General features: G+C 38.6%; 1 protein-coding gene and 1 long non-coding RNA gene across 24 annotated transcripts in view; one reads left to right on the top strand and one right to left on the bottom strand.

Annotated features, from left to right (window-relative positions):
• The window catches only part of NUBPL (NUBP iron-sulfur cluster assembly factor, mitochondrial), a 231,053-nt gene extending 213,811 nt beyond the window's left edge, over positions 1-17,242 (bottom strand). For 16 of the 22 annotated variants that reach the window (XR_012036422.1, XR_012036421.1, XR_012036417.1 and 13 more), the window contains exons 1-3: positions 17,080-17,242; positions 16,397-16,544; positions 12,743-12,777 (exon numbers count right to left, since the gene is read on the bottom strand). Coding sequence is in view for 13 of the 22 variants with exons in the window: in XM_072838180.1 (XP_072694281.1) it covers positions 12,743-12,777; positions 16,397-16,544; positions 17,080-17,199 (303 nt within the window). In the remaining 9 variants the exon portion in view is untranslated. Of the gene's footprint in view, positions 1-12,742; positions 12,778-16,396; positions 16,545-16,861; positions 17,012-17,079 lie in introns of those variants that run through there. The other 6 variants (XM_072838189.1, XM_072838192.1, XR_012036423.1 and 3 more) reach the window with 5 other exon arrangements.
• LOC140639790 (uncharacterized) overlaps positions 17,223-25,503 on the top strand; it is a 34,146-nt gene continuing 25,865 nt past the window's right edge. The window contains exons 1-4 of one of the 2 annotated variants that reach the window (XR_012036424.1): positions 17,223-17,349; positions 19,896-20,141; positions 21,222-21,406; positions 23,060-25,417. This is a non-coding gene — a long non-coding RNA (uncharacterized lncRNA). Of the gene's footprint in view, positions 17,350-19,895; positions 20,142-21,221; positions 21,407-23,059; positions 25,418-25,503 lie in introns of those variants that run through there. The other variant, XR_012036425.1, reaches the window with a different exon arrangement.

Here is a 25,503-nt window from a genome sequence, read left to right as displayed (position 1 = left end):
GTCCGAATAAGGCAGCAACATTAAGGAATGAAATGAGAGGACAAAATCTAGAGAACTTTAAGTGGTAGAAGCAGCAGGAACAGGTGACTAATATGAAGGTGGGCAGGAATCAAATGACCCCACAGGACAAAGACAGTTATGGTATAAAAGTGTTTGGTTTTACACACACTGAGTTGAATGCCTGTCAAGCATTCAAGAGGACGTCTACAGAGACAACTAGACAGACAGGTTTGGTACCCAGGAGAGAGATCCAGGCTGGTGATGAATTTGGAATCAAGGGCACACGGGTAGTAACTGGAACAAGGGGAAAAATGAGATTAGGAGATAAAAAGTATAAAATGAGAAGACAGTTAAGTTGAATTATAAAATGCACCATCTTTTAAGAAGAAAAAAAAAACAGTGAAAAGCCCACTAAGCCACAAAATGTCCTCCCACCCCATACCACTTCTGGAAAAACAAAACATTCTACTAAAATACGGTGAAACTATTCTATATGCTCAATTCATCCAAGCAGCAAACATTTATTGTGAATTCCCAAAGTCATAAAGCACTGTGCTAACTGCTAAGGATAGCCAAGGATGAAGACAACACAATCTTTAATCATAAGAATCTAGCTAAGACAGAAGCAGCTGCATAAATATGATAGGAGCACAGGATCTAGGTTGGCATTCAAATCTTGGTTCTGCCATTTACTCCCTCAGTAACCCTGGGCAAAATAGCCTCCAGGTACTTCTGCTTCCTATCTACAACAGGGATCATAATAGTATCTACTGCCATATGGTTGCTATGAAACATAAACGAGTTAAGAACTATGTCATGAGGAATAGTGCCTGACATATATTAAATGCTCCATAAATGTCAGTTACATCATTTGTTATTGTAAAAATTACCAGAATGGTTGCATGGGCACAATAATCATACAAACAAATAGTGCTACTGGATTTCCCAAGACAGAAAAAGAGGAATTCAGGGAGCACTGCACTAAGCTGCCCCTCAGGACAAAGCTGGCTCATACAGTGTCTCTGTATGAGTAAGAATGCAGCCTGCAGGGATGCCTCACTGGCTCAGTAGGAGGTACAGCATGTGACTCTTGATCTTGTCCCAAGTCCCAAGTTGGGTCTAGAGCTTACTTTTAAAAGTAATAAAGTAAAAAAAAAAAAAAAAAAAAAGAATGCAGCCTGCAGTTGTCTAAGAAGAGGGTAGTCTGGATTTCTGTCATCACTCAACGTCCTTGACAAGCACCCTGTGCATAATATAATCGAGCACAGCCATCAATGGCAGCTTGGAAGACAGGGCATGTAAAGCTGAAGAAAGGTGAAGAGAATACTCCAGGAGAAATGTACAAGAAAGGCTGTAAGCTAGCAAGAACGTAGTATATCCAACCCCAAATTGGCAACTTCAAGTAACCCAGGTTGGCCAAAACACAAAGATCAGCCAGATCACTGAGGATCCTGCATACAGCAAAGGCATTCAGTAGTGACACTAAGCAGGGAGTGAAGTAATTCCAATAATGCTTCAGTAAGAGTAATGAGGCATTATGCACTGAATGGATTTGAGCATGAGCAGGTAATGGATTTGACCACTGCAGTGGTCTGCTAGTCTGAGTTCCTCAAAGGCAGGGACCACGTGTCCCGTTCATTTCTGTACCTTCCAAACAAAGTGCCTAGGACAGAATAGGCACTCAATAACTTAAGTGTAAATTAATAAATGAACCCAACAGTAAGGCTCACAGTGAGCCTTAGTGAGAGTGGGAATAGTGACAATAGAAAGATACATATTGGAAAAACATTGCAGAGACAGAAACAAGAGTATTTGCTGATGGATAAAATGTGGCCAGGATAGGGCAGAATCAATAGATTGTAAAACTGATAAATACTACAGCATTTCATTACAGGTTTCTGTGGGAACCAAATACAATTATGTTCATGAAAATGCCCTATGGAAAAGAAAAAAAAAAAAACTGCCTTCCCTGGAATAAAAGCTACTCATCCTGTAGCTTTTTACACTGCTATATTTGATCTTGAATATATCTTATCATTTTAAGACGTTTATCTTCCTTTTTTGTTCACAAGATTCTAAAACCTTCAAGAGTACACACAATGTGTCTCTGTTATCAAGCACAATAAAACCTTAACTGTTGTCCTAATTAGCACTTTCTCACAGAAGAAATGATTATTAAACCTAATTCATCTAAACACCACCAAAACATACACACACACACACAAATATTTACACACTTGTATAAACACATATACCCAGACACAACACTGTCTTGTGAATGTAGTCTTAGCAGACTGTGAACTCCCACAACACATTTATTTTTCTTTATAATCCCAGGTTGTCTGGCAATGAGTGTTACAGGTACTCATTTGCTGGACTAAAATGAACTGAACTGACTTAGGAATCTTATAGAGCTTATCAATGAATGATTCCTGGTAGTCTTTATATTTCCCTCTCCCAGTCTCAGTGCTCTTCTCACTGTTTATTAAATTTAAATACTGTAGAAGAATGAGATCCATAATATGGTTAAGAAAATGGAAAAAAGGAGACACCTGGGTGGCTCAGTCACTTAAGCAAGTTTGATTTAGGCTTACTTAGGTCAGGACCTCAGAGTTGTGACATCAAGCCTCAAGTTGGGCTCTGAGTTGGGTGTAGAGCCTACTTAAGATTCTCTCTCTCTGTGGAGATCCCTGGGTGGCTCAGCAGTTTAGCGCCTACCTTTGGCCCACGGCGTGATCCTGGAGTCCCGGGATCGGGATCGAGTCCCACATCAGGCTCCCTGCATGGAACCTGCTTCTCCCTATTCCTCTCCCTCCCTCTCTCTCTCTCTCTCTCTCTCTCTATCTCATAAATAAATAAATTATATATTAAAAAAAAATTCTCTCTCTGTGCCTCCCCATGCCCTGCCCCTCTCCCTCTCTAAAAAAAAATAATAATAAAAAAAGACTGAAAAAAGAAAAATCAAAAAATTGTCAATATATATGATCTGTGGTGTGCTGGGAAATGTTTAACAAGTGGCTCCAGGTGGGGTGTGGTGTCTGATTTTCAATATTTGCCAATTTCCACGGTTTAAATACTTCCACCATGGCCTATTTTTCTGGTAGCAACATGATATCAACTAATTTCAAATTCCCAAAATTTTAACATTGGCCCTCATAAATGAGAATGTGCCAGCTCCACCAAACCACTGGATGCAATATTTAGATTCATGGTACACATGATCTCAAACTCTGCTCTGCAATATTACCTTCAACGTCCCCAAAGGAAAGTACGTAAGACAAGCAAAAGGGAAAATCCATACCCTATTCCTGTAAGGCCTTTACTTCAATCTACAAAGTAGTCTTCTTTTAAACTGGGCATATGATCCAACCCAGAAATTCCTTTTGCCTAGGCTAATGACATCTGAAATTTTCTGATCATGCACTTCAAAGCAGTAAAAAATGTTTAAGCATATATGCCCTATACATGTTAGTATATTTGTTTATAAATTACATTGTAGCTACTACATATACTATATATGTATACTAATATAAATCATAAAGCATACATAAAAACATTAATTTTAAAAGATAAAAATTAATACAAATGAAAAAAATTTCCCTCCCACATCCCAGTGGACTATCTTACACATACCCCTGGGGTTTATATAATCTAGTTTAGACATTAATAAGATGAATATCAAAAGTAAAACGAATAGCTTCCTGGGCCTGTTTCCCTTTCCTGGATCTAGATCTTCCCATCCAATGCTGAAAAGGGGCAAGCACTAACCCATGGAAAAGAAAGGAAGTAAGAATTAGCAAAGTCTTAAATAAACCTGGCCTACAGAAAAGCAAATCAGAGACCCCTTTTACAATACAAACTCCACAGAATTAAGTCTCCCTGGGAATGAATCACTGGAAAGGCTCCAAAGACACCATCCTAACTGGGGGTTTTAACCCTATCAAGTGATGTACCATCTATATCTATCTACTCAGGCAAACAGAAGAGCTGGGAGGAACCATGAGTTCCCCCTAAGGACCAAACATGTCCTCCAAATAAGTGTAATCTTAATAAGTATAAATCTTAAGTTGGGAAATACAGGGTATAAAACAATACCAGATATGTATAAATCATATAGAGCACATACAGCTCTTCTTTTCTATATGCAAGCTGTCCTCTGGCAGAACACAGTTTAAGCCAAACATGCTAGTTCAAACATCAAAAACACTAACTTTGCTTAAAAAAAAAAAAGTCAAGAAATGAAAAACAAAAAAACACTTTAATCAAGATCACAGAATACTAAAGACCTTCCTAAGGAAGATTTCACAAACATGGTGAAAAACACTTAAGGATAATAAAGGCTTCTGAAGAAATGAGCCAGGAAAAGTGTTACTATTTTTCCTTTCTTGTTGCCAATTTCCCTGTCATACATATAAAGCACTAAAGATGGATCTGCCCTGAATCCTGCTCCCCAAAAGAAGAAAAAAAAGTAGAGGGCGGGGCAAGATGGAGGAAGAGTAGGGTCCCCAAATCACCTGTCCCCACCAGATTACCTGGATAACCTTCAAATCATCCTGAAAATCTACGAATTCGGCCTGAGATTTAAAGAGAGAACAGCTGGAATGCTACAGTGAGAAGAGTTCACGCTTCTATCAAGGTAGGAAGACCGGGAAAAAAGAAATAAACAAAAGGCCTCCAAGGGGAAGGGGCCCGCAAGGAGCCGGGCTAGGCCGGGGCGAGTGTCCCCAGGACAGGAGAGCCCCGTCCCGGAGAAGAAGGAGCTGCACCGACCTTCCCGGGCGGAAAGGGGCCCGCAGGGAGTTGGAGCAGGACCCAGGAGGGCGGGGATGCCCTCGGGCTCCCGGGGACACTAACAGACACCTGCGCCCAGGGGAGAGCCTGCCACACCCCCGGGCGAGCTCCCTAAAGGGCAGCAGGGGATCCCTGGGTGGCGCAGCGGTTTAGCGCCTGCCTTTGGCCCAGGGCGCGATCCTGGAGACCCGGAATCGAATCCCACGTCAGGCTCCCGGTGCGTGGAGCCTGCTTCTCCCTCTGCCTATGTCTCTGCCAATATCTCTGTCTCTCTCTCTCTCTCTCTCATGAATAAATTTTAAAAAATTAAAAAAAAAAAATTTAAAGGGCAGCAGTGCGAGCCGGAGCCTGGCTGCACCCGGGAGCAGCTCAGCGGCGGCTCAGAGGCCCGCGCAGAGGGGGATGCCCGGCCGGAGCGCGAATCAAACAGCGCAGGCCCGCAAGCACAGGGCGCCGGGACACAGACCAGGATGCGGCCTCCCCTCCGGGACAGGCAGAAGTCAGGAGGGCACAGGACAGCAAGGACACTCCTGCCCCAAGCTGAGATCAGCGGCCCCGCCCCGTTGCATCCAGGCCCCTACAGACTGAGAGCTCCCTAGTTACTGCAGGAGCTGAATCCAGGGCTCCAATGCTGGCCGCTGCCACTATTGTTCCTCCTGGGGCCTCACCAGATAAACAACCCCCACTGAGCCTCACAGTGGCCTCACGGATAAACAGCTTAAACATCTTTCACTGAGCCCTGCACCAGGCAGGGGGCTGAGCAGCTCCCCCAAATACTAACACTTGAAAATCAGCACAGCAGGCCCCTCCCACTGAAGACCAGCTAGACTGACAGGGGAAAAACAAATTATTGATCAAGCAGCCCTGGAAAGTTCCAGGGGAAGCTGAAGTATTTACAGTATACAGAATCAGAGGATACTCCCCCTTATTTTTTGTTTTTTGATTTCTGTTTGCTCCCCCCCTTTTTTTCTTTTTTTCTTTTCTTCTCTTTTCTTTTTTTTTCTTCTTTTTTTCATTTTTTTTCTTTTTCTTTCTTTCTCTTCTCTCTTTTTCTCCTTTTCCCAATACAACTGGTTTTTAGCCACTCTACACTGAGCAAAATGACTAAAAGGAAAACCTCACCTCAAAAGAAAGAATCAGAAACAGTCCTCTCTCCCACAGAGTTACAAAATTTGGATTACAATTCAATGTCAGAAAGCCAATTCAGAAGAACTATTATAAAGCTACTGGTGGCTCTAGAAAAAAGCATAATGGACTCAAGAGACTTCATGACTGCAGAATTTAGATCTAATCAGGCAGAACTTAAAAATCAATTAAATGAGATGCAATCCAAACTAGAGGTCCTAACGACAAGGGTTAACGAGGTGGAAGAACGAGTGCCTGACATCAGACAAGTTGATGGCAAAGAGAGAAACTGAGGAAAAAAGAAACAAACGATTAAAAGATCATGAGGATAGATTAAGGGAAATAAGTGACAGCCTGAGGAAGAAAAATCTACGTTTAATTGGGAGTCCCCGAGGGCCCCGAAAGGGACAGAGGGCCAGAATATGTATTTGAACAAATCATAGCTAAAAACTTTCCTAATCTGGGAAGGGAAACAGGCATTCAGATCCAGGAAATAGAGAGATCCCCCCTAAAATCAATAAAAACCGTTCAACACCTCCACATTTAATAGTGAAACTTGCACATTCCAAAGATAAAGAGAAGATCCTTAAAGCAACAAGAGACAAGAAGTCCCTAACTTATATGGGGAGGAATATCAGATTAACAGCAGACCTCTCCACAGAGACCTGACAGGCCAGAAAGGCCTGGCAGGATATATTCAGTATCCTAAATGAGAAGAACATGCACGTAAGAATACTTTAACCAACAAGGCTCTCATTCAGAAGAGAAGGAGAGATAAAGAGCTTCCAAGACAGGCAGGAACTGAAAGAACATGTGACCTCCAAACCAGCTCTGCAAAAAATTTTAAGGGGGACTCTTAAAATTACTCTTTAAGAAGTCCAATGAAACAGTCCACAAAAACAGAGACTGAATAGGTATCATCATGACACCAAACTCATATCTTAAAATAGTAACTCTGCATGTGAATGGGCTTAATGACTCCATTAAAAGGCGCAGGGTTTCAGACTGGATAAAAAAGCAGGACCCATTTATTTGCTGTCTACAAGAGACTCATTTCAGACAGAAGGACACCTACAGCCTGAAAATAAAAGGTTGGAGAACAATTTACCATTCAAATGGTCCTCAAAAGAAAGCAGGGGTAGCCATCCTCATATCAGATAAACTAAAATTTATCCCAAAAACTGTAGTGAGAGATGAAGAGGGACACTATATCATACTTAAAGGATCTATCCAACAAGAGGACTTAACAATCCTCAATATATATGCCCCGAATGTGGGAGCTGCCAAATATATCAATCAATTAATAACCAAAGTTGAGACATACTTAGATAATAATACACTTATACTTGGTGACTTCAATCTAGCGCTTTCTACACTCGATAGGTCTTCTAAGCACAACATCTCCAAAGAAACGAGAGCTTTAAATGATACACTGGACCAGATGGATTTCACAGATATCTACAGAACTTTACGTCCAAACACAAATGAATACACATTCTTCTCAAGTGCACATGGAACTTTCTCCAGAATAGATCCCATACTGGGTCACAAATCGGGTCTGAACCGATACCAAAAGATTGGGATCGTCCCCTGCATATTCTCAGACCATAATGCCTTAAAATTAGAACTAAATCACAACAAGAAGTTTGGAAGGACCTCAAACACGTGGAGGTTAAGGACCATCCTGCTAAAAGATGAAAGGGTCAACCAGGAAATTAAGGAAAAATTAAAAAGATTCATGGAAACTAATGAGAATGAAGATACAACCGTTCAAAATCTTTGGGATGCAGCAAAAGCAGTCCTGAGGGGGAAATACATCGCAATACAAGCATCCATTCAAAAACTGGAAAGAACTCAAATACAAAAGCTAACCTTACACCTAAAGGAGCTAGAGAAAAAAACAGCAAATAGACCTACATCCAGCAGAAGAAGAGAGTTAATAAAGATTTGAGCAGAACTCAACAAAATCGAGACCAGAAGAACTGTGGAACAGATCAACAAAACCAAGAGTTGATTCTTTGAAAGAATTAATAAGATAGATAAACCATCAGCCAGCCTTATTAAAAAGAAGAGAGAGATGACTCAAATTAATAAAATCATGAATGAGAAAGGAGAGATCACTACCAACACCAAGGAAATACAAACGATTTTAAAAACATATTATGAACAGCTATACGCCAATAAATTAGGCAATCTAGAAGAAATGGACGCATTCCTGGAAAGCCACAAACTACCAAAACTGGAACAGGAAGAAACAGAAAACCTGAACTAACTGCCACTAACCTGCCACTAACCAGGGAGGAAATTGAAGCAGTCATCAAAAACCTCCCAAGACACAAAAGTCCAGGGCCAGATGGCTTCCCAGGGGAATTCTATCAAACGTTTAAAGAAGAAACCATACCTATTCTACTAAAGATGTTCAGAAAGATAGAAAGAGATGGAATACTTCCAAACTCGTTCTATGAGGCCAGCATCACCTTAATTCCAAAACCAGACAAAGACCCCACCAAAAAGGAGAATTACAGACCAATATCCCTGATGAACATGGATGCAAAAATTCTCAACAAGATACTAGCCAATAGGATCCAAGAGTACATTAAGAAAATTATTCACCATGACAAAGCAGGATTTATTCCTGGGATGCAAGGCTGGTTCAACACCCGTAAAACAATCAATGTGATTCATCATATCAGCAAGAGAAAAAACAAGAACCATATGATCCTTTCAATAGATGCAGAGAAAGCATTTGACAAAATACAGCATCCATTCCTGATCAAAACTCTTCAGAGTGTAGGGATACAGGGAACATTCCTCAACATCTTAAAAGCCATCTACGAAAAGCCCACAGCAAATATCATTCTCAATGGGAAGCACTGGGAGCCTTTCCGCTAAGATCAGGAACAAGAAGGGATGTCCACTCTCACCACTGCTATTCAACATAGTACTGGAAGTCCTAGCCTCAGCAATCAGACAACAAAAAGACATAAAAGGCATTCAAATTGGCAAAGAAAGGATCCCTGGGTGGCGCAGCGGTTTGGCGCCTGCCTTTGGCCCAGGGCGCGATCCTGGAGACCCGGGATCGAATCCCACGTCGGGCTCCCGGTGCATGGAGCCCGCTTCTCCCTCTGCCTATGTCTCTGCCTCTCTCTCTCTCTCTCTCTCTCTCTGTGACTATCATAAATAAATAAATAAATAAAATTTAAAAAAATTCAAAAAAAAAATTGGCAAAGAAGGAGTCAAACTCTCCCTCTTCGCCGATGACATGATACTCTACATAGAAAACCCAAAAGCCTCCACCCCAAGATTGCTAGAACTCATACAGCAATTTGGCAGTGTGGCAGGATACAAAATCAATGCCCACAAGTCAGTGGCATTTCTATACACTAACAATGAGACTGAAGAAAGAGAAATTAAGGAGTCAATCCCATTTACAATTGCACCCAAAAGCATAAGATACCTAGGAATAAACCTAACCAAAGAGGTAAAGGATCTATACCCTCACAACTATAGAACACTTCTGAAAGAAATTGAGGAAGACACAAAGAGATGGAAAAATATTCCATGCTCATGGATTGGCAGAATTAATATTGTGAAAATGTCAATGTTACCCAGGGCAATTTACACGTTTAATGCAATCCCTATCAAAATACCATAGACTTTCTTCAGAGAGTTAGAACAAATTATTTTAAGATTTGTGTGGAATCAGAAAAGACCCCAAATAGCCAGGGGAATTTTAAAAAAGAAAACCATATCTGGGGGCATCACAATGCCAGATTTCAGGTTGTACTACGAAGCTGTGGTCATCAAGACAGTGTGGTACTGGCACAAAAACAGACACATAGATCAATGGAACAGAATAGAGAATCCCGAAGTGGACCCTCAACTTTATGGTCAACTACTATTCGACAAAGGAGGAAAGACTATCCACTGGAAAAAACACAGTCTCTTCAATAAATGTGCTGGGAAAATTGGACATCCACATGCAGAAGAATGAAACTAGACCACTCTCTTGCACCATACACAAAGATAAACTCAAAATGGATGAAAGATCTAAATGGGAGACAGTATTCCATCAAAATCCTAGAGGAGAACACAGGCAACACCCTTTTTGAACTCAGCCACAGTAACTTCTTGCAAGATACACCCACGAAGGCAAAAGAAACAAAAGCAAAAATGAACTATTGGGACTTCATCAAGATAAGAAGCTTTTGCACAGCAAAGGATACAGTCAACAAAACTCAAAGACAACCTACAGAATGGGAGAAGATATTTGCAAATGACGTATCAGATAAAGGGCTAGTGTCCAAGATCTATAAAGAACTTATTAAACTCAACAGCAAAGAAACAAACAATCCAATCATGAAATGGGCAAAAGACATGAAGAGAAATCTCACAGAGGAAGACATAGACATGGCCAACAAGCACATGAGAAAATGCTCCACATCACTTGCCATCAGGGAAATACAAATCAAAACCACAATGAGATACCACCTCACACCAGTGAAAATGGGGGAAATTAACAAGGCAGGAAACCACAAATGTTGGAGAGGATGTGGAGAAAAGGGAACCCTCTTGCACTGTGGGTGGGAATGTGAACTGGTGCAGCCACTCTGGAAAACTGTGTGGAGGTTCCTCAAAGAGTTAAAAATAGACCTGCCCTACGACCCAGCAATTGCACTGCTGGGGATTTACCCCAAAGATACAGATGCAATGAAACGCCGGGACACCTGCACCCCGATGTTTCTAGCAGCAATGTCCACAATAGCCAAAATGTGGAAGGAGCCTCAGTATCCATCGACAGATGAATGGATAAAGAAGATGTGGTCTATGTATACAATGGACTATTCCTCAGCCATTAGAAACGACAAATACCCACCATTTTCTTCAACATGGATGGAACTGGAGGGTATTATGCTGAGTGAAATAAGTCAATCGGAGAAGGTCAAACATTATATGGTCTCATTCATTTGGGGAATATAAAAAATAGTGAAATGGAATAAAGGGGAAAGGAGAAAAAATAAGTGGGAAATATCAGGAAGGGAGACAGAACATGAGAGACTCCTAACTCTGGGAAACGAACTAAGGGTAGTGGAAGGGGAGGTGGGGGGGGGGGGGGCGATGACTGGGTGGTGGGCACTGAGGTGGTCACTTGACAGGATGAGCACTGGATGTTATTCTGCATGTTGACAAATTGAACACCAATAAAAAATAAATTTATTTTAAAAAAGAGGAAGAAAAAAAAGTTTCTGAGCTAGCAAGACTAGCAATATTTAACATGAGGGAATCAACCCCTTTTTAACTATTCTTTTCATCCTTTGATCTCTTATTACATTAGTGTTTCACACTGACTTAAGATTCAAAGCTTTGGCTGAAATAACCAATTTAAAAGATCCTCACACCTACAAAGTATCTACCTTTCCCATCCATGGATCTTCCTTGTTTCCTCCCTTCTTTAAGGAAAATGAGGTCTCTTCTTCAAGGTAATTAAGTATAATTTTTTTAAAAATATTTTTAAAAATGTATTACTGGCTCTTACTTCAATAAGGTTGCCTAAATACATGATTATCTCTCTTTGCTCCAAATTCCCACTGAAACAACAAGGGGAAAAACATTACATTAAAAATAGGTTGTATTTTTACACACACACACACAGATTACGGGATTCCACCCTCATGGTTTCTGATTTAGTAGGTTTAGGATGGGCTCAAGATTTTGTATGTCTAACAAGTTCCCAGGTGATGATGATTCTACTGCTCTGAGGACCACATTATAAGAACCACCATGGTAAATAAATAGAGATCACTAAAAGGAACAATTTTTTATTAATTTTAATTAGCATCCTTAGAGATATTTAAATGAATGATACAGCCATTGTTTTTCCAGTATTTGTAAAATAAGAGTTCTAGAAAACTGGAAAAAATACTATCTCTGAATTTAAAAATAAAAATCAGAAGGGCTAAATAACAACTAAAACCCAACAAAGCAGTGTGGAAAATAGTCTAAGACATCTTCCAAAACATACAGCAAAGACAAGGAGATGGAGAACATGAGAGAAAATTTAACAAGCATAAAGTGTTAATATCCATTTAATAGGTTTCTGGAGACAGAAAAACACGACAAGGAAGAAATTTCAAACTTTCATATTGCCTAGTTAATTTCCAAGCAGGTAAAAAATTTTAAAGTCACCAATTGGACACATATTCGTAACATTTTTAAACTTAAAAGAAATAAAGAAAACTCTAAAAGCTTTGAGGGGAAAAACACAGGTTATTACAAAGCAATATGAATCAGACTAGCATCAGACATTTCATTTAGCATGTGAGAATAAAAAGGAATGTTGTTTACAACATTCAGAGATGCAATTATTTTGAACCTGGAATTCTACATTTAGTGAAATCAAAGTCAAATCAAATACGAAGGCAAAATAAAGACATTTTTGGAAATTTAAGAACTAAGATAATTGACTTCCCATCCATATTTATTTCCTACTTCTGCTGTAAGAAATTATCATAGAAGTCCAAAATGGGTTTCAATGAGCTAAAATTAAGGTGTTGGCAGAATTACACATCTTTTGGAAGCACTAAAGAAATCCATTTCCTTGCCTTCTCTACCTTCTAGACACTGCCTGAATTCTTTGACTCCTTCCATTTTCATCATTATCATTAAATGTAATCAGTACTTATGGCAGACTTTTTAGTTCCTTAAAGAAATGCAAGTGACTAGAGCTACAATATATAGCCTCTGACAGAGTAAATGAAAAATATGCTCTATCATTTCTTTAAAAAACATTTTAATCAGGTAATAATTGTTATTAATAAACACCTACCGAATCATTCGCTGCTAGTCCAAGTGCAAGGTTCACTGTAAGAAACAAAAGGTAATTAAATTTAGTAACTAAAAAAAAAAAAATTTAGTAACTTTCCTTCTACTAAAATTCAGTTTGCCTTTTAATATTTTCAAGGTAATAACCAAAGCACAGAAATTTTTAATATCTCTCCTTTACTTGTAAAAAACAAAAACATGGAGAGAATACAGAAAGTAAAAAAGATAGTAATATTCCAACTAAGCAATACATTCCTGCCCTATAATTAACATTTTAAATAATTCATTTTTATAATCTTTTACATTTTATTTAAATAATCTACTTAGTTAAAAAAAAAAAAATGTTACGGGCAGCCTCGGTGGCACTGCGGTTTAGCGCTGCCTGCAGCCCGGGGTGTGATCCTGGAGACCCAGGATTGAGTCCCACGTCAGGCTCCCTGCGAGGAGCCTGTTTCTCCCTCTGCCTGTGTCTCTGCCTCTCTCTCTCTGTGTCTCTCATGAATAAATAAAATCTTTTAAAAAATAAAAATATAAATAAACAAACAAATAAATAAAATGTTATGATATATACAGTTCAATTATTTTCAAAAACATTCTGCAGAAAAAGTATATACCTTTTAATAAATAAAAATGTGTATGATCTTCTTGCCTTTTAAGAATAAATGCTGATAATGCAGGAATTTCAAATACCTAACTCACAAATATCCCCATATGAAAGACTGGACCACTGTGCAGAGGAAAAGGAAGAGAGTCAAAGGTAAGGCAGTTCCTTTAACTCCTTTAACATGTTTACATGGGTAAACATGTTCCCAAAACTGTCAATTGCAAATGAATCCTAAAGAAGTAGTCCCAAAACCACCTTTAGCCCAGCAACAGAGATATGCTACATCTGAGATGAAGAAAGGTCCAAAGGTAACAAATTTCCAAGACTGATAAATAGACTCTCATACTGTGAATCACATTTCTTTAATAGAACAATGTTATAAATGATGCTGAGATGGTTTCCTTTAAAGTAGTTAAGAGCATAAATTTTCAAGGCAGACCTGGTTCAAATTCTAGTTCTGCCACCTTCTATTACATAACCTTGAGTAGGATATTTTACCCCTAAATCTATTTTCCTCCTCTATAAAATGAGGATAATTCCTATTTCATAACGGTTTTGAGAATTAAATGAAATACTCACATAAAATACTTAGCCTAGGATATGGTACTTGACAAATTAATTTTTATAAATTATAAAATAATGCTGAATTTCAGGTACATCATAGGTTAAACAGTCTAACTGTTAAACAGAAACTTTTAGAGAATACTTCATTTCATTGTCAGAGTCTTCTCAGTTTACACAATGGAATCACAAAGCATGTTTGTATTAACCATGTATCATCATTCTAACTGAAAATATCTCTAGTACGCATATTCAAATGGGAAGAATTTTGAGATAGTTCAGAACAAAATATATATATATATATACATATATATATATATATATATAACACACACACACATATGGGAAAGAAATATTTCTAAGGCTTATGTATACAGATAGAACTGTTAGAAAAAAGTAAAGGTCAATTGTTTTGGACAGATGGTATAATGCTAACAAATAAAAAAAGAAACAAGGCAGGGGCATTTGCAGAAACATCTACTATGTGTCACAACTGTATATTTTCTCATATATTTTCCTATTTAAATGCTGCCACATTCCATGGCAATAGATGATCTGCTAAACAAAAACAATGTTTTAAACAAGCATTAGCCTACAGATTCAACAAATTATATTGCATAAAATTCAAGTAACTTCAGGATAGCATCATGAAAATACTTTTATCTTTAACCAGTTCCAGTAATCACAGAGCATGCAAAGGAATTCACATTACTGAAAACAAATAAATGTACTCTGAATTTTCAAAAAACAAGAAGAGGTGGATTCTAGAACCAAAGACTAAAAGCTTCTAAATTTTACAAAATATTAAACAGATGGATTATAGCCCCTTAAGAAAGAAAGTAAAAATGGTTGCATATAGCATTAATTCATTAGAAACAATCACTAATCATTTTTTAATAATAATATAGTATCTGTTGGGACAACTGGGTGGCTCCGCAGTTGAGCATCTGCTTTCAGCTCAGGGTGTGATCCCAGAGTCCTGGGATCGAGTCCTGCATCGGGCTCCCTGCATGGAGCCTGCTTCCTCCCTCTGCCTGTGTCTCTGCCTCTCTCTCTGTATCTCTCATGAATAAATAAATAAAGTCTTTCAATAATAATAATAGTAATATAGTATCAAGTAGTAATAACATTAGAGGTCTATTATAACTATAATATTTGGTAAATCTTATTTTCTGTAAAATATCTGAAAAACTCTTCCACAATTACCTTCAGGTCAAAGTGAGAAAAAAATTGAGCCAATAAACTATATAGTTGGATTTGTAGTTGATTGTACAACCATAAAACTGCTATACTGGGAAATTACTAAAAATAGCTTTAAACAAACACAAGATCTTTAGTCACAGAACTCTGTACTAGCCCTTATTTCAAAATGTCATTGATTTCAGTGGAAGTGAAGAATTTCATGGCACGTATATCTCCCAACTTTAATAGTCTGAAAAATATTTTTAATTTAAAATATCTTGTCAGAAAAAAAATAAATAAAATAAAATACCTTGTCAGTCTAGAACTACACCAAATCAACAACTAAATATGGTAAAGATAGTCATTTTTTTAAAATCATGTGCAAACGATAAACGGGATAGAGATCTGAATTAGCAGTCATTCCTATTGAAATGACTGAATGTTAAATAACAAGGCAGCAATAAGATGACTCCAAGGGTGCCTGGGTGGTGCAGTCAGTTAAGCACCCAACACTTGATTTTGGCTCAGGTTGGGATCTCAGGGTTGAGATCCAGCCGAGTTGGGCTCTGCACTCAGTGTGGAGTCTACTTGAGATTCTCTCCCTCTCCTCTGCCCCTCTAAATCATGCTCTCTGTCTCTCTCTAAAATAAACATATCTTTTTTTTTAAGTGTTTTATTACTCCCAATTAATAATACAAGTTACTTCTGTTGTGCAGGATCGGAACAAGGGAAGCCATTACCCTTTTACATAATTACACTGGAACCATCTTCCTAGAAATAAAAAATTTCTGGGGCACGTGAGTAGCCGCCGGTTAAGCAGCCAGCTCTCGATTTGGGCTTGGGTCATGATCTTGCGGTTCTGGGATAGAACGCAGGATCCGGCTCCACGCCCAGCAGGCAACCTGCTTAAGGGTACTCTCTGTCCTTCCCCCCTGCCCCCTCCCTGCCTGTGTTCCTCTTTGTTTAATTTACATGCCCACCCTATGAAAAACCTTATCATCATTACCATTTTACAGTTAAGTAAACTGAAGATCTGATGGGCAATGTGACCACCTTTTCCTCAGTTAAGGGGTCGAAGACCTGGGCCATCTGTACCTAGTTTTGTTGTTGTTTTTTTTTTTTTTTTTTTTTTTTTTTTGTACCTAGTTTTTTTGAACTGTAAATCTAAGCTCCTCATCACTACTAACTCCTGATACCACGGAATCAGCGATTGGGAATTTCACAAATAACTCTAAAAATCAAAACTATCCTTTTAATGCTGTGCACTTGCCAGTTGGCATAAATTCCTGAGATCAGAATATCCTATAATACCTGCTGTAGTAGACTTTCCAACTCCACCTTTTCCAGAGGCCACAACTATAACTTGCTTTACACCTTCTATTGGTTTCTGCTTTGGAAGTCCTCGGGACATGATTTGTGCTCTTCTTTGTTTTAGGGCCTCACTGTCAGCTCCAGACAACTTAAAAAAAAAAAAAAAGTTTTAAAATAAGCCATCACTATTAGCATGCTGTTAAAGTAAAATATCAGAGTCTTGAAAAGGGCTTGCTTTTCTAGGCTAATGCTGCTGATCTCCATTAGGTAGGTCTTTCGTGCTATCTTCTTACTGCTATTGATCACAGTCGTGGAAATACACTGTTTAAGTTGAAATTTATCTGCCAGGACGTTAAAAAAAAAACGCAAAGTAAATAAACTGCCTCTTTACGGAGTTAAATCCTCCACGTGTTTCCTTCTCTTTAACCCATTTTCTAAATAGAGAAAGCAATGCACAAGTCTCACATGCACGTTCTAGGCATCCGTCCTGTCCCGCCACGCCCCGGCCTGGTCCTATGGGGGCCTGCTTGGAAAGTGGAGACGTCCAGACAACTGGGGTCTCACTTTGCCGCCGGCTGGCGGGGGCCCGTTAAGGTCTGCGGCGAGCGCTCGCCAGGGGGTTTTGCCTGCGCACCTCGCATCTCCGTCCCCCCCGCCTCCCCCCGGCCTGCAGCTCCACGAACCTGGCGCCCACAAACCAACACTCGGCTTCCCCCAAGCGGGACGCCGGCCCCGCCACCACCCCGAAGCGTTACCCCACCAAAAAGCAGCAAACGCTGCCAACACCCCATAGCGCGGAGCATAGCTTTAAGCCCAGCCCGGAAGCCGTCGCGGCCGGCGCGGGGTGATGACGTCACGTAGTAACGCTTGGCTTCCTCTCCCTAGAGACCAGCCGCCTCGCGTTTCCTCAGCCCGGGAGCCCGACTTGTTCGTGCAGTGTCGTTCGTAGCCAGGTACAGAGCTTTTACAAAGTTTAACCAAATGTTTGTGAAGCGTTTTCCACATACCTCATCTGTTTAGTCCTCGCAGAAATCCTCGAGTAGGTAGATAGGAGACTCTTAACAGTATTCTCTTTTCAGTATTAAGAGACTTAAAGTTTAGAGACTTGACTCAACTGGAAAGAAGTAGGAAATTGTAGAACTTGAAAATGACTCCAGGTGTTCGCATTGCGAAGAATACGGTATCTTCACTAGTCTCCGTGTTAAGGATTTTACCTTTTTTTTTTTTTTACCCCCGGCGTGATCCACAATAATAGTATGTATTGATATTTACTGCTGTGTTGCTTACAGTTCCCTGAAAGAAAAGTCAGGTGCTTTGCTGGGCTCGAAAAAGTTTAGCTAAATAAGAAAGCAGGTCTAAAGAAGCAAGTTTCGCTCAAGAAGAAAGTTAAGTGAGACAAAGCTTGAGGAAGAAGGTGGAATTTATTTTGATGTGAGGAATGAAGTATTCCTAGATCCAAAGTGGAGGAGAGCGAGGGAAGTAGCTGTGAAAGAAGACGCTAGAAGGCTGATAAAGAAACCCTGACCCAGCAAAAGAATCAATTAGGGTGCAGGTTGGCTTACTCTCACGTATTCCTTATGATATTTTCTAAAGTTGATTTTAATTTCTTTTATTTGCTTCTTCTCTGTAGAGAATTTGTTGTATAATCATTCAGTTTATTTTGCTCTAATCTGGTCTTTAATTTTCCTGGCTTTACTACAGGCATAACATCTCAATCTCAAACAATTATTGTAAGGATTAGATTTTTACCAACAAGTACATTGAATTAATTTTTTTAAAGATGTATTTATTTATTCATAATAGACACAGAGAGAGAGAGAGAGGCAGAGACACAGGAGGAGGGAGAAGCAGGCTCCATGCAGGGAGCCCGACGCGGGACTCGATCCGGAGACTCCAGGATCACGCCCTGGGCCAAAGGCAGGCGCTAAACCGCTGAGCCACCCAGGGATCCCTAGTACATTGAATTAAATAAGCTCTGGGAAAAAATCCAGTTCTTTGCTTTTTCTCCCCCAATCTCACATTATTACTTCCTTTGCCTTATCACTTTCTTATTTTGCAATATGTTTTCTCAGTTAATTTTATCAATTTTATCTGCTCAATTTTTATAAATCATAAGCCAAAAGAATAGGGATAAGGAGAATGGCTATCAGAATAATCCATTCACTAAACAAGAAATGCTGAGTATTTGTTTGTGTTCAGGTAGATTTTCAAATTATTCTAGACTTATGACTTATGAAGATATATTCATTTAACAAATATTTGCTGACCAACTACAATACACCAAGCAATGTGCTAATCATGGGATTTTCAACACCCTATGGTGTTATGGTCACCCAATGGTCTGATAATAGGGATTATCAGATATAATCCCTCCACTCAAGAACTTTACCAAGTGTGAGAGACAGAATAATAATTCAACATGGTGTAATAAGTATAGGAAGAAAGCACTGAGAAATAGAGAATTACAAAGAAAGGGCACCTTAATTCATTCAAGAAGGCTTCTGGATAGGGTAACATCTAAGCTGAATCCTGAGTGTGGGTAATGTGTAGGCATCAGCTCTGAGAATAGCTAGAGGATTGTACAGAGATAAGAAATGAACTGGTAAGAATTTCAAATAATCTTCATGGCTTGCAGACAGAGTGTGAGGTGCAGGTCTCAGAGAGATGAGGATGGAAGATGGCAAAGATGGGAAGGGTGTGTAGATCATAAAAGACTTTATATATCACTCAAAGGAATTTGGACTTTCTCCTAAGGGAACCACAGAAGGTTTAAAGTGATAAAATAATGTAATTAGATTTATATTTTAGAAATACTACTGAATACCAGGTTTAAAAAAAGGGTTGTGAGAGGTGTGACCAGCGTTAGGGAGATAGGTTACTGTAATAATCCAAGAGACATGTTTGCTTATAAAATAGATAATACCTACTTGTAGGGATGTTGCAAGGTTAAATTTAAAATAATGCATGTAGAAAATCAATTAATAAAGCATGTAGAATACCTATCGCAAAGTACATATTCGCAATAAATGTTAGCTATTGTAATGATATTGGTTATGTAAAGGTTTATGATATGGGCAATGAGATAAATGGTACTGACATCCTCTGAGAGAGAAAGTAAAGGAAGGAACAAGTAATATCAATGTTTGTAGAATGGATAAATCATTAATTTGATTTACCTTTCAGAATAGGATATCAGCAGAATAGAAAAGATGTCCATTATTTCTTACTACTGCTACACACACACACACAAACACACACACACACACACACCTCCTTCTCAAAAGAATATTCTCCCTTAGCTCCTAAGAATTTCTAAGCCATTTGGCCCTATCCCCTTGTTGGGTTAAAGATGGACACACAAACAAAATTGGACCAATTAGATTCTTTCTCCAGAAAACTTTTTTTTTTTATCCAGAAAACTTTTAAAACAAGAGATGTTAATCCTAATTTGCATTGGAACTGATAAGACTGAAGTGACTAATTTCTTCTTTGTGCACAGAGAAGTGGAAAAAGATAATGCCAAGAGAGAAAAATAAAGCAGACCATCAGAAATTGTGTGTGCAGAGATGGAGGGGAGAACGACTACACTGATTCATAATAGCTTTCCAATTCCTGGTTCTAATCCATAGTGAGGTTCAGCTATACTTCCTATTCGTAGATCCATGAGATGTACCTGCAGCCATCCAATAAATTCTCTGTGTGCCTTGGCCTAGTTTGGATGTGATTTTGTGTACCTAAAAGTATGGTAAGATATGTTTTATAATTATCAAGACATTCCCCCCTATAATTTCCTTGTACCTTATATATCCTTTCACCATTTTAATAAACTGTGTGGCATTATTTTTTGATACCTAAAAATGTTAAAGAAAATAGATTGTTTTCTTGGTTTTGAATTTTGAAAATCAGGACTTTTAAGGAGAATGGGGACAGCTCTGGCAAAGACAATACATTTGGGAGAACTACATGATATAAAAACATGGTTTCTCACCTATATAAGTTAGGATTACATTTGGCTGCAAGTAGCAGAAAACTCTATCATTGTTTTAAATAGGTAGGAATATATTAGTCTCATATGAAAAGTTCACAGGCAGACTCTTCAGGTCTGATGCAGGGGCTCCATTGTGTTATTATGTCCCAGATTCATTCTTTTGGTTCCATCATCTTGTTGTCCTTATTTTGCTCCAAGATGGTAGCTGCACCTCCAGGCATCAAGGCTATGTTCCATACAGGAAAAGAGGAGAATAACAAAGATAAAAAGCTTTCTCTGGTGTTTGTCCCTGTTTTGGAGGGAGGTGGGGAAAGGGAGAGAGAGAAGCCACATACACAACAGATTGCCTAGAACCAGGTCACATGACCACCCCTAAAAGCAAGAGAAGCTGAGAAATAAAGCATTTACATATCCTTAACCTATAGATTAGTGGAAAGCAATGAAAAAATTATTGGAAATGGATATTGAATAAGCCAACTCAATATCTGTCCTAGAAAGACTATATAAAATTTTGTGGAATTATGGGGAATCAAGAGAGAAGAAAAATGAGAACTTAGATATTCACAAGTCCTTAAGCCAGATATTGGTAATTGGATAGCCCAAGAACATTCTTAACCCCCAATTTCCTTGCAGCATTCAACTATAAAGGATTAAAGTCCAAATACTTACTTTTCTAGTCTCACTTGCTAATTCTAGACATAGATCTTGGCATGTATGGTATGGTTCCGGACAATGTGGTGTAAGAGAAATTTCCTGGGGAAGGCTTCTGAGAAAGCTTTTGTTTTTCTGATAAAATAGAGCCTAATTGATACTACTCCTTTTCCCCCATCTTAACAGTGGATATGACACCTGGAGTTGTGGCAATCAATTGTGTGAACATGAGAAGCACAATGGTGACAGATACAATGACAAAAGCCAACAGTAAGGGTAATGAAGTAGAAATATATCAGGAAGATGAATTCTTGGTTATAGAGTTAAGCTGCTATGCCAGTACTGACCTGCATCTCCATTTCTCTTGTTGGGTGAGATAATTAATTGTTTTAACCACTGTTAATTAGGATTTTTGTTATTTGAAGTTAAAATAATCAGTACCTATTACAGCTCCAAAGAAAGAACCAGATATACTGTGACTATGTCTCTCCAATTGAATCCCAGTAAAGAGGGGGAATATCAGAGCCCCAAATCAGTGTAAGGGATGTAATAACAACAGAATCAATGTCCCCACTATCAATGTAGTGTCAGGACCACAGAATAAAAACAGTTGAGTATCGTGTGTAGGCAGACAGGCTAAGAGAGTTCCTGCAAGGAACCACAAGAGTGGCTAAGAGAAAAAGCTGATCTTTAAGAAACCTTAAGGTCAAGAATAAAGGAAGACTTGGCAACAACGTGCATGGTTAAGTATGTGGAATCTCATTCAATGCTGGTATAAACAGATAAAGACCTTCCGGATTAAATGTCACATCACCATGCAGACATCTGGACACTACATACACACAATACTGGTTTCTACCACCCCAAGAGAAATTAATAAATAAGTACTATTCAAAACAAACAGGATTCTTTTGAATGTCTCCTATAAATAGGGGAATACTTTGTATTATTGTCTCGGAAGCATATATTTGTATCTGCTAGATTCCCACCCCTCCCCCCAAAAAAAGATCCTCAGGTGACCATGGGCTTGCTGAGAGTTCAGATTCCTACACAGAGGCAGAGCCTGCCTCATCCCCATCCATAAGCTTAACTTATCAGCTGAGAACATGCTTCATTCCTTTGTTCAATTCACTAAGGAATAAGAAGGTATGGACAGTTTCCTGTCTCTGTTAATATATTAACTAAAGCTTAGAACTAGTGCCAGTTCCTTCAGTTTAAGGTTATTGTCCCCAAATGAACCTTTTATCCTGCCCACAAGGCTTGCTGAAATGAAAATCTCACCCTATCAATGGACTTGTATAAATGACAGCCCCATTAATTGACCCTCTTTTGTCCTATGGTACAATTTGTTTCCAAATATCTCTGCTCATAACTAAACATGACACTGTCTCTTACCAATATCTAATACAAATTTTCACATTAAGCTATAAAGTATTTCTGGCTTAGGTAAATAGTTTCTCATTGAATCAGTCTCTCTGTAGGAAACCTAGTCTAAGAAGTTTTCTCATATCAAAGGCTTTCAGTACCTTCGCTCATGTAAACTAAGGTGCTATCAAAGAAAGTCCCCATTCTTCTTTTTAAAAATTATATAAGGCAAGTGTATGTATATTCTCAGACTAGATAGGCTTCTGAGAATAGGCCTCCCACTGACCAAAAATTCACCTCTAGAATGAGACAGGATGGGTTTCTAAATGCCAGTATTCAGAGCTGGATAAATCATGGGTGATTTGACATTTGAATTTCTGATTTATGAGATTGAACTGAATCCGTGGACAAAGGTCACAGGGCTCGAGTTATAGCTGAATTTAGTCTCTATTTATTGTTTAAGGCTTCAAAGAAGATCCTATCCTGAATTAGAAGCCACACAAGCAGAATTTAGAAAAAGTATTGTCACCCAAGGCAAATACTTGCTACACATACAGGGCCTCAGTATTCTCATAATTTTGCTTTTTTATTTCATTTTCTCCAAGTACCAAACCTGTATTCATTCAGCCAAGTCTTCCTACCCTTCAATTCTATTCTAGATATTAGAAGACTTAAGTCTCTACAAGACTGTGCTAACACCTTACTTCATTCTGTATTCAGAAGAGAATTTTCCTGTGCACTTTAGAGAACACACCAAGGACAATGACAAAGCAGAGCCCCATCAAGATACCAAACCTTCGCATCAGCTAATTTGAAGTTCTATTTTCTTCAGGGAAAAAGAGATAATATAGATTTTTGTCTGTTATACACTGCTACCAAAATGTGAGGATGTCCTCTATAGTCATGTGGCTTACATAATAATACCTTAGTCTACTTGGTGTTCTGATACCAAATCTTGTCAATTCATTTATTAACCTTTTCTATTTAGGATGTATTAACCATATTTACAGGTATTATACATGATATGTTATAAATGTTGCAGGCAAAAATTGTGTTCAATCCATTTATAAAAGTTAAGAGCTCCTACCAAACCACTATAATCTCTCAAAATACATCTGTGTGCTGATTTAGAGCCATAAAGTGGAAATAACATCATTAAGGGTAATAATATCAATTTGATCTAGGATTGACTGGCAGACTTCAAAGTCTGAAATATATCTTTGTCCAGCCTTCTACACAGCAATTAGGCTCCCTAAAGTGCTCTAATTCATACCAAACAACATTTTAAGCAGTATTTGGGTCCATTTTCCACTGCATCCTAAATAAAATAGGATTTTCCCAGGGACCCCTGGGTGGCTCAGTCAGTTAAGCATCTTGATTTCAGCTCAGGTCATGATCTCAGGGTCAATATATTGACCCTGCATCAGACTGTGTCAGCATGGATCTGCTTGAGATTCTCTCTCACTCTCTCTCTCTTCCTCCACCCCTCCCCCTGCTCAAGTGTGGCTCTCTCTCTCTCTCTCAAATAAATAAAATCTTTTGTAAAAAAAAAAAAATTAAAAATAGGGTTTTCCTGACCACCAATGATTGAGGCTAATGAACTTATTTTCAATCCTATTAGAGGCGATCTACTAACCATAACTCAGCACCATTGAAGTGATAATCACTAATTGCTTCCATCTCAGCTTTTCCAGTCTTTGCTACTCTTTAAAACAGATAAAAATATTTTTGCATAAAAAATATTCATTTGGGGCATAATTATTCTGAGTAGTTTAAAAACTGGTATTTTGATTTGATTAGGAATACAAAGAGCTCTTTTAATTACCAGAAGAAGTTTTGTCAATTACTCAAAGAGTTTATTATATTAATGCCACATTGAATCTCTTTTGCAAATTTCTAATCATGTGCAATAATTACAGTTTTATTTAACCAAGGTTATTTATGTGAAAGAACATGCTGGCAAGGTGCTGTTGAGAATGACATTTTTAATAGGTATCAGTTACCAGTATAACAAAATAAACACCATTTTGATGCAGTACACTGTTTGCTGATGAAATATATATATATATATTTAAAATTCTATATTTCTATATTTCTATAATGCTTTTCCGAAGTACAACTATTTGCCAGTTTTCCAGGGTCCACTTTCCAGTTTTCTAGAGCTATCTTATATTTGACAATACTGGACAAAGAGCAGAATAGTGGAAGAAAATAGTGTGCTTAGTAGTTGATGCTTATTAGTTTGTGATGCTGTATAGTTAAAAGGAAATTCTATTAAGCCCACCCCACCAATCCCTTCTGGATTATAGAATTAATTGAGAATGTTTTCTTAGTGGGTTCCCCTCTCTTTGTAGGTTATGAATCACATTAATCAGTTTTTTCCGAACAGACTCTAAAATGGCCAAGATTATCTTTGTCTCTTGGTATTCATCCCCTTTATAAATCTGCTCCCTTTAAGTGTGACCAGGACCCATAAATAGGTTCTAACCAATAGAATACAACAACAGTGCTAGAATGTCACTTCTGTGATTACAATATGTAAGATTGTAACTTCTGGCTTTCTAGGAAACTTCCTAGCTGGCTTTGACAATGCAAGCTTGCCATGGTATGAACTGCTTATGGAAAAGGCCATGTGGCATGCAACAGGTGACAGCAAAGAACTGAGGTCCTCAGTCCAAAAGCCTGCAAGGAACTGAATTTTGCCAACAACCATATTAGATTGGAAGTAGATCCTTCCCAAGGTAGCTTTCAAATGAGACTCCAGCCCTGGATGACCCCTTAATAAGTATGTGTTCTTTGGGGCACCTTGATGGCACAATTGGTTAAATATCCAACTCTTGATTTTGGCTCAGGTTGATTTCAGGGATGTGAGATGGAGCCCCACATCAGGCTTCATGCTTAGCTTGGAGTCTGAGATTCTCTCTCTCCTCCTCTCCCTTTGCACCTCCTCCCTCCCCATGTTCTTTCTCTCACTCTCACTCTCAAATAAATAAATCTTTTTTTCTTTAAAAAGCGTATTAAGTTACCAAGTTCTGGTAATTGGTTATGCAGCAATAGATAACTAATACTCAGTAACCCAGATTTTAGTAATAATATAGTCAAG

Source organism: Canis lupus, chromosome 9 (genome assembly GCF_048164855.1).
Source record: "Canis lupus baileyi chromosome 9, mCanLup2.hap1, whole genome shotgun sequence".
NCBI classification, from domain to species: Eukaryota; Metazoa; Chordata; class Mammalia; order Carnivora; family Canidae; genus Canis; species Canis lupus.
Note: the sequence above shows the minus strand (reverse complement) of the source record. Positions and strands in the feature narration are given on the sequence as shown.